We start from the raw sequence: 13916 nt of genomic DNA, 5'->3' as shown, positions 1-13916 counted from the left end.
GACCCACTTGAGTTCAAATTGCACTGCGTGTGGCCCCCGAAAGTGAAATGAGTTTGACACCCGTGTCTTACACCAGAGAAAACATTCTTATTCTTCTTTATCAATTACTGTAGTGTCTTAAAATGAGAATCAGAAATGTGCTGTATGCCAAAGGTGTCCAAACCTTTTTAATGAGGGCAAGATTTGATGATGTGGCTCCACTGATTAAATTACTACAAATTGCCTCTTAATGAGTGACAAGGCTTTTCAATTTTAGATTTATGAGGTGAGTAAATGGCCTCCTGGCTGCTTTGTATTAGATATTATAGGGACTACTGATTTTTTTTCCAACTAGTCTATTTTTACTCTAAATATTCTAAATAATCAGTTTCAATCTTGCCATGTTAATATCATTTCCTGCAATTGGTCCACTGATTACGTATTTTGCATATTCAGTCATGGAATCAACCTCAGTTTAAAGGAATTTGAATATATTTGCAAAAAGGCACTTCCTTCGAATATGAAAACTGTTTGTTGATGGACTTTGGATGTACTGACTTCATCTGGTCTAGTTTTACTGTTTCCTTCCCCCAATTTTCTTTTAGTAGAAGAAAATGTGTGTTTCTAAGAGTCAAGATGGACGTATTGTGACAGTTTTGTGTATTTTATTGGCTCCACAACAACGTCCCCTCATAATGAATCTAGAGCTACACTCGGTAGAGCGGAGATCTCGCCAACGTCGAGACATTGGTTTACGGAAGCGAGTTGGCCTCACGAGCGCGTTAGCCGTGAGCTCACATCGATGCTAACTCGCCTGTTAGGTAGCAACATCACTGTGGGAAACACTGAGCAGGGAGCGTCTCCATGGCAACATCCGCTTTATATAGGACATTTTTTTCTCAGTTTTTTTTAGGATGTATTCGGAACCGGTTAGCCGTTAACGTCCCAAAATCTATTAGATTGGTCCTTGTATGAGGGCAAATCATCCCTGATTATCTCATGTAATTCGGGTTAATGTTTTTTGCGAATGCATATATATACATACAATTAATGAATAAATAGATGCAGACAAAAATATAACCTTCCACCCCAACTTTCATTGTCGAAGGTAAAGATGGTGAGTTTTGAACCTGGAACGAGCTGACGAAGCCTTTCTGTGTTGACTTTGCGTGTTCTTATAGTGCGTGTATAGGTTATGTACCACAATCTAACGCATGCATTTTACCCAGACATGTAGAGAAAATGCATAGTTGTTGGTACAGATTCTTTCAGAGAAGGCAGGATGTATCCAGGGCACAGAAACTGGATGGATAGATATTTCAAAGTATTTTTTTTATTTCTTCTCGATAATATGTAAAGTATATATATGTATTTTTTTTTACCTCGCCTCTTTTGTTCCACCTCTGAACATGTTCTTGTCTTTTAAAACAACAACTGCCTGCACCTGAGTAACAAAGCCTGCGAGGCTGGCTGGGTGTCACTCCGACTCGCCGCTCCCTCTCCTCCTCCCGTTTCATTGTGTAAACATGACAGAAGCCCCACTCATTATCTGAAGCTGGAGACAGATGGAATTGCTGAGCGTTACACGAGCAGCACAACAAGACAAGTGGGCAAGAGCTCCAGTCATCGCTGGAACAAATAGGGGGGGGGGGGGGGGGGTTTGTGAGAGCCTGTTTAGCCGACACACTCTGGGAACCCAGTCTGCCGATCCAGCTCGTGTTGTTCACCCCTTTTTTACAATCATATCAGAGTGAATGACCGCGTGTTGCATTTAATGACATGGATACACATTAAGTGCAGCCCTGCCTTTACATGCGGCAGCACAGGACTTTGATCTTTTTTTTTTAATTTTCTTTACTCGCACGTCGTCTGCCTCGCCTCCCGAGGAAAATGTGCCTTTCAATCGGCAATAAAAAAAAGGCGTCGCCACATGAACTGGGTCTCTTGGCCGTGTCTCAAGTGCCGTGCCATCTCATTACCAAGCCAAGCTAAATAAGATGATGACAAATAGAATGTGCGGCTGGCTCCCCTTGAAAGTTAGCCAATATAATAATTCTCACTTGTGTTTTATTGGCGAGAGGGTAGGGAATTAGATTAACCTTTAATATTGAACCAAAGTGCTAAAATCTAAATGGGACTTTCTTGGCAAATAGATTTTAACTTATTGATTTCTCATCATTTCCCTTTTCTCTGCGACATTGAAGGAAAAGGCTTCTTTCAAGGATCCAGTATTTTTTCCGGATCAGTCTTTCGATGCATGTTGATGAATAATGGTGATTAATGTTTTTGTTTTTTTGTTTTTTTGCACACCTTAGGATTCACTTCTAATTAAAAAAAAAACAAGCCCCTATGTAGCATGTTTAAGATGCATTTTATGCAGAATTCCATGTCCAATATGCTGCACATCTCCCATAAATATAACCAATGAACATAACTTTAATTTAAGTGATTGCATGTCTTATGGAGGAACTATCTTCACATCAGTCCACCACCTTTATTCAGAGATCCGTTACGTGGCTTTTATTCTTGGCCCTATTTGTATAAAATCAACACATTACACGGAAAATAGTCAGACGTTAATGAGTCGGTCTGTGGCTTTTACATGCACAGTGGGTGGGAAGATGATCTTGGAGATAAGAAAAAATTGTGCCACTTACCGTAGTCTATTTTTTACTCAAAAACCTTTATGCTTGTTCTGATGCTCATAATACTGACGTGTTGCTCGTGCAACAACTAAAATGTCAAGGTCATGTGGTGCAATGTGGTAGCAAATTACGTCATGCAGAAGTTTCCCATTTTCATATTACTTTCGCGAACTTCCAATATAGAGAACAGCTGAGATTGGTGGTCATGATTCTCACAGTTTGACATGAAAATAATGTGGATTCAGAGCCTTACTTGGTTTGGATGCAACATCTGGAAAACACAAAACCATCCAGAAGCTTCCGTCGCTCAATCTGGACCAAATTTGTGACTTCGCCAGGTACAATGTATAGTTTCTCATTGAAAGTCTTTAAACGCATCTGTCATAGGATGACATATGACAATGACACATTAGAACTGTTGTTGCACTTCATGTCTTCAATCATAAGATTACATTTCCCTTTTTCTACTCACTGATCTCATCGGTGATTAGAGATGTGGTGTCAAACACGTTTCAGTTTAAGGGCCACATTCATCACCAATTTTATGTCGAGTGGGCCGGGCCTGTAAAGTAGTGCCACAGCGACCTTCAAATTCAAATTTTTTTTTCTTATTATGATGCAGAGTATCAAAAATATCAGTATTTTCAAAAAAAAACAACTAATTTATTACTGCAGAAAATTACACTGACCTCAAGATAAATCCAATTTGAATGAAACCTTCTGGTTCAGAATGCAGTGAAATGTCCAGAACAGCTGTTACAGTATGATTGTTTTTACAAACTCGCGCTGTTTGGCAGCCTCTGTGATATCTGAGCTCAGTGTTGTGTTGTGTTGTGTTGTGTTGTGTTGTGTTGTGTCCGCTACTCTTGAGAAATTTGTTTGGAAAAAAAATCAATACGGTCTCTGACATGATTGGAGCTTCTTGTGGTCTTTATGTTTGACACTCCACTATTGGATCGAACAAATGTATACACGCATATTTCTTTACCTATTGTATGAGAAGACCTTCCATGTCAACGCTGTTATCTGATCTGTTATGTTCTGATGAAGAAAGAAAAAAATTCTAATTTTCGTGTTGGAGCTTGATTTTAGCCCAGCTTAACTCGTCCAAGTTCCATAATGCTGAGTTTCTGGTTGCGGCTGGATGTAGGATTGCGTTTGCGTGTCACACCTCGTCAGCACCGATCCATTTCCTGGATCTGACGATGTCCTTGGGTGCACGTTAGCTGTCCTGCGTTCGTGTAGCCGGTGCAAGTCCGCAGTCTGACTTTAATCGCATCGACCCCTGCAGGAGTCTTGACGTCCGCTTTCCATTTCCCCCGCCGCAGGGTCGGCCTTCGTGATGGTGAACACGTCGGGGCGCTTCGCGGGCCAGAAGGCCCTGCTGCTGACGCCCCAGCTGAGGGAGAACGACACGCACTGCGTCATCTTCAACTACTACATCGGCGGCAGGGACAACAGCCACCCGGGCCACCTGAACGTCTACATCAAGGAGAACAACAGTCCCATGGGGATGCCCGTCTGGAACGTGTCGGGTCCGGCCACCCGCTCCTGGGGACAGGTGGAGCTGGCCGTCAGCACCTACTGGCCCAACTTCTACCAGGTGAGGCCGGCGCGCGGGTGGAAGTGGTAGCGGTCGCGTCCGCGCCGCGGTGCGTCATTAATTCAACTGGGTTGTTCATTGTGAGCGGTCTTTGTAGTTGAGCCGACGTGGTTAAAGCCTCCTCGCTGGGCGGAGCAAGACAAATATATTATTTGAGAGGCTCTAAACAATCGCACAATAGCCCATAGAAAACACCCAGGCTTATTGATTTCTGGGCCTATCCTCTGTATCCATGGTAATCTGTTCTCCCTCCCTACCATCTCAGCCAGTTCTCTTTTTCCAATTCTGAAAACTCATTTTCACTTACCAATGCACATGACTGCCGGCCGGGGCAAGGTGATTTCACACTTGTCTGGCTATTAGTCTTCGCTGGGCTTGTTCCCCGAGTCCACCAAATGTTAATTGATGCAGAGAGACCCCCTTAACCCCCCCCCCCAATGGGAGCCGGTCCCCTGGTGAATTATTTCATTATGGCCGGTCCACAGCAGAAGCTGGAGGGGGGGAGTCCTCCTGCCTGCTCATCATAGCCACTCTGATAACTTAGTTAACAAGGGACACCGCTGAGCTTCTCTCTGCTGAATGCAGGATGGGAGGTTTTAATGAGGGACACACAGACAAAGGAAGGAAAGTAAGACGGGGGCTGGAGCAACAGTTGAGCAGAGCACAAGGTGCTGCAGCTGCCAGCCATTGTTGCTAACCTGGCGAACCTTTAAACTGTAATGATTGCAACTTCAATCTGGTCAAACGTTTCCTGCTTTGACGTGAGGAGGAGGATCCCGTTCACACCACGACGTTTAGCGTGAAAACGCATCCGACTTTTTTTTTTGGTGCTTTTTCGTTTCAGAAAAATGTCGTGTTTAAACGCCGACGTTTTGAAAACTGTGTCCTTTTTTACATGAAAACGGCACAAACGTTAAATGACATAGTTTTCATGTCGGTTGCTGCCGTTTGTGTTTGTGATGACGCCACACACACATGCAACAGACAGCGATCTGCTTTAAAGGGGTCATATTATCCAGCTTTTAAACACTTTCACATGGTTTTGATGGTCAGAAAAACATTGTAGTCAATGTTTTTGCCACAAATCCAATTTTTCTTTACCCATTTGAATATTGGATCATCGGAGCTGCATTCAGAATCTGCTGTGTCTGTGTGAGCTGTACTGGCTCCGCCCACACATGCCCATGAAGTACTTCCTCTCGTGGTGCCATGTGCCAGAGCAGGGCTACCTAATTGTGGGTGGAGTCAAAGGGGAGGAGCCTACCTTGATTGTGATTGGCTAATCCCCCCCGATGACACATTATAGGGTTTCATTTCTGATTGGCTGCTTGGAGCGACACACTTTTTAAAACCTGGAACAAGCCGGGGAGAGAGAGGACGCACTTTCGTCACTTCTGGTGTGGAGATGATTATTACTGTTGGAAAACCATTAGAAAGTGAATTTTACACGAAAAACGGAGCACGATCGTATTCAAATTCTTGCGTTTTACCGACGAGTCGGAGCATTTAAACGACAAATGTTGGGTGTTTTTCCAGTTGAAAATGTTGCCACGTGAACCGGCCCCCTGGAGGCGGAGTCACCGTGGCGACAGACACTGCTGAGAGGACAGGGCATCGTTAAGAGAAGGCAACAAGGTGTGAACCAGCAGTGCATCATTTGAACTGGAGATGTAATCAGTGTTTTCAAAAAGTTCCACCTTCGGAGCTGTTTTCCCGAAGTTTTGCTTTTGACTGTCTCCGAGTAACGTTGTTGTGGAAGCAGATGTCCAAAACGCTACAAACATTTTTCATTTTCACTGTAAAACATTTCAACAGGCCCTGAGAGAGAAGCTTGCTGTGTTTGAATTCTTCTTCCTGGCAGATTTGGGAGCCGAGACAAAATTGATGTTGTTGTTTTTTTTCCCTTTGATTTGTTTTTTTAAATTCCGCTTCAGTGTGAAAAATCGTTGCAAACATCTCCCTTTTTCCATTTTGCCATTTCGGTAGATCTCAGTGTGTAGGTTGAGTTTCCACATCCAGGATGACACACGATGCTTTTTCAGAGTTGTGGGAAATTCCCAGCATCTGTTGCCTTTCAGAGCCCAGAGGACGGTCTGTTTGCAATTGTTCCACACACAAATGTGAGGATACTAATGATTCTGGGCAACAATCGCAGTAAAAAAAAAGAAAAAAAATGACACTGCTGTTTGAAATTGTCATTAATTAACAACATGACGCTAATTATAGGTGTCTTTAATTGCATGGTATCCTACGCAATTGTCAAAGGGAAGCCACCTGATACTTGGAAATTATTTTTTAATTACCAGTAAGGGTTTTTAGTCATCACCAGCCTTTCAGCCTTTGATAATTACTCCTCTGTCAGGCCATCTGGAAAAACTTTTAATTGAGATACTCCTATAGTTTTCATTGTACATAATGGGGGGGACTCCATGCGTGTCAGACGATGCGCCGGGTAAGGTGTTTTGTACCGGAGCCGATTCATCGCCAGAACACATAAGCGCGCCAGTGAGAGCGGGAAGGAAAAACTCAAATGTGCTCATCTGTCTTGGATTTTTAATACAGTCGAGCCCGTGGCTGAGCTAATCAATCCCACTGTAATGTTGTACTTCGCCGCGTCCCCCGGGGATCGCCGGCGCGCTGATGTAGACATTGAGCGTCGGGTTCGCCGTCTGTCTCTCTGACAAATGAGAATGTTGAACTTTGCTGTGACATCAACAGCTTTGTCCCGTGTGAATATTTTCACTCCGTGGGTCAGGCCCAATTATGCACTGCACTATCATTGATGTTGGAATCAATTATATCCCAGCTATTAGGCAGGCTGACTGATGTCTGCTGCACAAACAAAGGATTTCAATTAGAGTGTGGGGGCCAGTTCATTTGTCTGGTGGCGATATATGGAGTGGTTGGCCTTTTAATTTCCTTTAAATTAGCCTGTAATGAGGCCATAATTGGCACCCAAGACGCTCACTTTCATATTTCACGAGACAAAAAAAGAAATTTATAATTAGACACCCTTATCTGAAGGCATCCTGCCTCCCAGATGACAATGGGAACTCTCTCCGCCTCCACATTCCAAGGCTGCGGGAGGAATCTGCGACGCATCGGCGTTGGGGGGGGCTCCGGCAGGACGCTTCTGTGAGACGCCACACATGCAACGCGGCCATTAACTTATACGATTCCCCGAGAGATACGTGCTTATATTTAGGGGGATCGTGGCATGCGAAGCATGTGCAGTCGCCGTGTGCGGTGCGGCGAGTCGCTGCACCACACCCAGAGCTTTTGGGAAGGAACCAGGACTTGGGTTTCCTTTTTTAACGCACTGCAGACCGTAGAGTGCATAACTCTGACGGCCTGCTGGGACACGCCCTCCGTCACAGCTTAGGAACATTTGTTTTGCAGGAGGACTCGGCCCCCGAAATAGGGCCACGCCGGTCACATGGAGCACAGTTGGGCTTTTATTTCCAAATTTCTCTTGTCAGGCGGCAGCAGCAAACATGTGAACTTGGTAACGCGAGACACAGCAACTGTTGCAGGCAACATTGTCCACTCATGGAGGCGCAAGGGAGAATCGCCTCAAAGTCAAATAAAAATAAAATGTGGTTAACTCTTTATTGGGGAATGCTTCGAAGCTGAGAAGTGTTATTGAAATGAACAAGGATGTAAGGATAAAACACAATCGGTTACAAAAACTAAAACAAATGAACAATTTATAGAACAAAAAATGTTGTAACAGTCTATAATCATATTTTATATGATACTGTGTGATAATATCCCCCAAATTAGTCTTGGCATGAGTTTGGGAACACACTTTGTTTACGTCTAGCGCACAATAGCAGGTAACTTTGATTAAGGTGCTGTTGAAAACTAGAGGTGAACAAATATATAAAGGGTTGATGAGATTCATCAAATAATGTGCACCAGCTCCAGTAAACACACGTTTAGCCTCTCTCATACTGTATCTGCATGTCATGTATTGTAGCCTGATATTCACTTGTTTCACTTGTAATATGGTCACAAGTGTTCTTCTATCATCAGACATGTTTTTCCCCAGTGAGGGAGGCGATTTCAAGAGTCACATATTCAAAAGCTTGAACATGCACACCATCCGTCCATCCATCATTGCTTTAAAATGACTGCATGTTCATAAAATCAATGAAAGTGAAATTGGGGGTGGGGGGGGGGGGACGGACGGACGGCTGACCTTTAATATCACTGTGATATTTGGCGTCCTCCCCTCCCCGCTCGTCGCACCCTGGGCTAATCGTCTCAAGGCTCAAACTTAATTTAACACGTGCGTGTCATAACACCTACCGGCCGTGACGTATCGTGGAAATAATGTCAGTGGCCCGCAGCTGCGTCGACCAGCTGCGGCCCGGCGCGTCGGCGCGAGCGCGGACTTGTCGGCGGGCGCGGACGGCGCGGACGGCGCTGAAGACGCGCCGGCCATTTGTCATCGGCGTTATGAGTCTCCTTTCTCCTCCTCAGATTGTGTTTGAAGCCGTAACCTCGGGGCAGCGCGGCATGCTGGCCATCAAAGACGTTGTGGTCCAGGGCCACCAATGCAGTAAGTCTATTTTTTATTTATTTTTTATTCCCCCTCCCCCCTCCCCCCCCCCATCACCCCGCCCCCCTCCCTCCCCATCACCCCGCCTCCACTATTAAAGAATATCACCAAACTGTCATTGTCCTTTCCATGACACTTTCCCCTGATACCTGCTTGGCTGTTCTGTTCAAGGCCTCCCGGTGAAGTACTTCCCCTCGTGGCGCCATGTGCCAGAGCAGGGCTACCTAATTGTGGGTGGAGTCAAAGGGGGAGGGGCCTACCTTGATTGTGATTGGCCAACCCCCCCCCCCCCCGATGACACATTATAGGGTTTAATTTCTGATTGGCTGCTTGGAGCGACACGCTTTTTAAAACCTGGAACAAGCCGGGTCAAACAAAAGGCCTTGGAAGATGATCCTCCGTTCAGTCCAAGTGGGAACCTCCTTCCTCTTATCCGGTTTCAGATTCACGAGCCGGGAGTTGACACACTGAAGAGTGAGGGGGGGTGGAAAAACGAATCCCGCCATACGTTGCGTCTCGTGTTTAGATTCCGCTATTCCTCTTCTCCCCGAAGTATATTCAGTCGAATATCTTTGCAGCAGCTGTTCGGGGGGGGTTCTGCTAGCCTTACCGAGTATCGGTGTGATCGCTTCGCTGCGTACCTCAGGAGGTAATGGACGTGTAATCACTGGCACATTCATGGTTTTTCCTCCTTCAGCTTTTGGGATAAGCCGCTCGTGTGGAGTGGAAGGAGGAAGCCTCGCCGGTATTCCCCCACGTTGATTCGTTGGAGCGCAAGGCGGTCGTGGCGGTCTGCGCGGCACTCCTTTAAGTTTACGCCGAGAGCCTTTCACTCCCGACACTCTAAATCTAAATCAATACCACAAGGGTTTTCATCAATTGATCCCTGCGTTGCTCTACCTCTTCATAGTTGGCGTATCAAACTCCCGATTGTTGGCCGCTAATGACCTGCTAAGCATTTGAAAAGCAGCAGAATTCCTACAAATGTTATGTCAATAAGATGGATTTATATGGCAAAAGGTGTTGCATATGAATGTATTTGGGCAAATCGATGAGGCTCCACGACGTGGCCAGTGTTTGAATGCGCAAGTATGAGCGGATCAATAGTCCACTCAGAGGCAATTGGGTTTCGGTGAGCGATAAGCAAAGTGATCAGAGCCGCGCAGCCGATTCATTTTCTATTTATACGGCCGCGTGGAACATCTAGCACAAAGGTGTGATTACGCCACTGGGTGGTCTGCCTCGCCTTCCGTCATTAAAGACGACAGGAGCGACGAGGGGGGGAAAAATAGATTTGTCTTTTTTTCGGCGCCGAATAGATTGACGGGACAAAGTTACGAAGGAGGTGTAGTTCAAATACAAGGTTATGAAATATTAAGTAGAAGTGAAAGTCTCGATGATGAAAGTGATAGAATTAGCTTTTTGCCGAGTCTTTAGAGATTCGGTTATGTTTCGAATCAAGGTCGCTCCACTGAATTGCCCTATTTTTTCTTTGCAGAATAGCAGGACTAATCAAAAATGTTCCACATAAGTTAGTTTCTGTGGACTATCCCAGTCACTGATAATGAGCACAGTTAGAGAAGATTAATTTTTTTCATTTTTGGTTAAAAAAAACAAACAAAAAAAACCCTAAATCATTGAAAGAAGGTAGTTAAAAAGTGAGGTTTGTGATAGGTGGAGTGTTCTGACAAAACACTTCTGGCCTTCAGCGCTTAAGTCAAGCAAAGAGCATCCATTCAACTGAACGTCTTCCTCCTTTCAATTCCGCACACAAATTAGGGCACGAGAGTTCCCAAGTGGAATAATGGCAAGAGTTTGTGGGGACGGAAGCATAGAACCGCCATTGAAATACGACCGATTAAATAGCGGTTAATTCATGACGTTTACCTTCTCCTCATGTCGGAACTTAATCTTCTGCACACATTTGTCTATGTCGCAGTGAACACGCCTCATTTCCTGACGATAAAGGGGGTGGAGGTCAACGCGGGACAGACCGCGTCTTTCCACTGCACCGTGAATGGACGCAAGCGAGACAACTTCCGCCTCTGGCTGCAGGTGAGAAATGCCGTTTTCCCTGTGGAATTTTTTGGGTGGAACAAAGGAACGATGGCTCCCGCACTATAAAAAATAAATAAATAAAACAAAACTGTTTTTTTTTGGACAGTTCACTGTATTTTGTCCCAGAAGGTTTCCTTAAAATTGGATTTATCCGGAGATTTTAGTCCTTTTCCATAATAATAATTAGCTTTTTGTGAAAATATGGACATTTTCATGACGTATTCTCTGCGCCACGGCAAAGAGAAGGTGAGGTTTATCGGTTATTATGGCACATAATTTACCCCTCTGGTCCACTCGAGATGAAATTGGACTGTGTGTGGCCCCTGAATTAAAATGCGTTTCAGTTCTTAAATGCATGTTTTACCTCATTAACGTCTTTCTTGAAAGACGTTAATGAGGTATTTTATCCCTCTTTCTTTTTGCTGAAAGCCCGGACTTCCAACTGCTTCTTTGTTGTGTGTATTGGAGGCACATGCAAGATGATAATTAAAGGATTCTTATTTGTTAGTACTAACAGCATCACAGCTACCCTTCGAAACTATACTACTACTTTCAAACTACATCTCGTCAAACTGATCACGCGTCCAAGTTTTTTGCCCCAAACTTTAAAGCGAACACTTTCTGTAAACGGATTGTCTGCGCCGATAAAAGAACGAGCGGGTTAAACTGCATTCATTTGCTTTTGATCTCGTATCGTCTCACCCTCGTCACGTTTGTCCAGAAGTCCTGACGGTTTCCTCGATTTTTGGAGCTTGAAGTTGCTTCGAGTACCTCGGGGTCTCACAGGCACTTCAAAAAAAAAAAAAAGTGAAGTCCAGTGGTAAATTACTGTGGGAATTTAATTTGACAATTCCAAGCCGTCGCTTTATTTTTCCCCTCGTGTTTGGAGGCTTCACCTGCTCACCAGAAGAGGAGGAGGAGGAGGGGTGGGGGTGGGGGTGGGGGGGGGGTTACAGTTGTTTCAGATCGCCGCAGTATGGTCTTAACCTATATAGACGCTGGGCTCTGTGGATACCGTGTACTATATCCGGCACAACGGCGCGGCGCAGCAGTCTTAATTTGACCTTGTTCCCGAAGCAAGCGAAGGTAGTTGCATCTGGCAGCCGCGGGCCCCCGCTGGCTCCGCCCGCTAAAGCGCGCTGTCGCGCGTGTGATCAGTGGGAGCGTGACGCCGGGTAAAGGTCCTCCGCCAGGTACTCCATCATTTTAACAAACACGTCCTCATTAGCGCCGGAGTCGGGGAAAAACAAACATTAAGTGAAGTCCCTCGATGACGGTAATGAAGAAATATTTCTAATGAACAAAATGTCCCCCCCCCCCCCATCTGCCTGCTGTGAGAGGTGACAGCTGGGGGACGACCCGCTGCGTGTCGCCGTCTCTCGTGCCGGCGTGACGGATGTTTTTCAGGAACCGATAGGGACACAAACAAACAAGCATGGAGCGACAGAGCACACTCAAACCAGAGTTTTTGTGAAACGCACAAGGCCGGGGCCCACTTTTTTTTGCCGATGAAAACCGTTTTCCATTTCGGAGGCTCACTCGTGTGTCTTTGTGTCGCTTCCCCCCCCCCCCCCCCCAAAAAAAAAAACAACAAAACAGGGCATCGGTGGACGGGAGGCCCCGATGAAAGCCACTAAACCTTGGAACAACCGGCGCTTCATCGGCACTTTCGACGTGGAGAACACAACCAAGGGCGACTCCGGCCGCTACCGCTGCATTGTCCACTCCGACAAAGGCGTTGGAGTGTCCAATTATGGCGAACTAACCATAAAACGTGAGTATTTGTTCCCGGCGCGCTCTGGGGTGGGGGGGGGGGGGAGGGAACACACAAGCTGTCCTCGGCGAAAACAACACGGGAGAAAGCGTGTTTTGTTTCGTTTTTTTTTCAAATCCACACGACCTCCATGCGTCGAGCAGAGTTAACGAGAGATGAACAGGATGCTCTGCTGCATGTTTGCGGATGACAATGCCCTCTAAAGAGAAGTAAAGCAAAACATTTCTCGTGCTTTTGCTGTTGATTTGTTATCCAGAGGACTTTAATGCTTTGCCTGTTAACGCTCGTCCTTCACGAGCACAATTCCTCCTGAAAGATCACAAAGGCGAAAGGCACCCGGGTTTACAGTAACCTCACTGATATTTCTCTCCTGCAGTCATTTGATATGAATTTATGGAGTCGTCCGAAACTAAATCCTGCAAGGGCCCCTCTTTCCTTCAGCCCTATAGCCCGGTAATGGCCTTCTATATTTCTTCACCTCAATTTTCTCCCTGCGCTCTCAATTGAATTTACTGCCCCTGTTTTTTTCCTTTTCTTTTTTTTTTTTTTCCTCCTTTCTTTCTTTCTTTTTTTTTTTGTCTCCAAGCTTTATGTGATTGATAGGTTTAATCCTGGCTGTCCAGATCGAGGTCTGTCAATCATGCGAGAACGGCCGGGGCCCCAGACACAGCAGAGTGCAGAGGGAGATAAAGTCTCTCTGCCCGAGTGTATCAGTGGGCTTTAGTGATGTACTCAAAGAAAATTTACCGACACACTGGAGGCACTCAGAATCGCGCTCGTGTATAAATTCAGCCATACAATTACCCGAACATCCCCGCGCTCGCGCATACTGACGAGGTGGCGGCGTTTCCGTGCGTTACGAGATTTTTTTTTTTTTTTTTTTTTTACTCAAGACAAACCGGTTAAGTGCCTCGGCGATAAATATTTAAAATGCAATAATTTTCCACACTTAGGCGCGTATCTTGTGTATGAATCCAGTAACTCGTGCCGTTTAAAATTCCTCGGAGATTTTACACCTCGATGACTTTGACATAAGCCAGCTCGTCGTAAGGATGGGGGGGTGGGGGTGGGTGGGGGGGGTGGAGAAGTGGCGTTTCGGCGCTTATAAGTGTCACACATAAAAACTGATATCTCCTCTTATCGTAGCAGTCGTAAAACAAGTGCTTAACCCTCCTCGCAATGTGTCTGAGTTGTAAATCCTCCTTAAATGTGTATCCGCCGCGTCCGTGACTCGTTTTTGGAGGAGTGACCACGGAGCTATTCTGCGGATTATGAGCCTGCTACAGTCGCATC

The 13916-nt window shown here is 45.5% G+C and overlaps 1 protein-coding gene across 1 annotated transcript in view; it reads left to right on the top strand.

Moving 5' to 3' along the window:
• Positions 1-13916, top strand: part of LOC308135085 (receptor-type tyrosine-protein phosphatase mu-like) — a gene marked incomplete at both ends in the record, with an annotated part of 158752 nt that overhangs the window by 52322 nt on the left and 92514 nt on the right. The window contains 4 exons of the mRNA XM_080502958.1: positions 3953-4227; positions 8713-8791; positions 10731-10846; positions 12449-12623. Of these exons, the coding sequence (XP_080359084.1) occupies positions 3953-4227; positions 8713-8791; positions 10731-10846; positions 12449-12623 (645 nt within the window). The remainder of the gene's footprint in view (positions 1-3952; positions 4228-8712; positions 8792-10730; positions 10847-12448; positions 12624-13916) is intronic.

Source organism: Blennius ocellaris (assembly GCF_963422515.1).
Source record: "Blennius ocellaris genome assembly, chromosome: 10".
NCBI classification, from domain to species: Eukaryota; Metazoa; Chordata; class Actinopteri; order Blenniiformes; family Blenniidae; genus Blennius; species Blennius ocellaris.
This window is presented reverse-complemented; position numbering and strand designations above follow the sequence as displayed.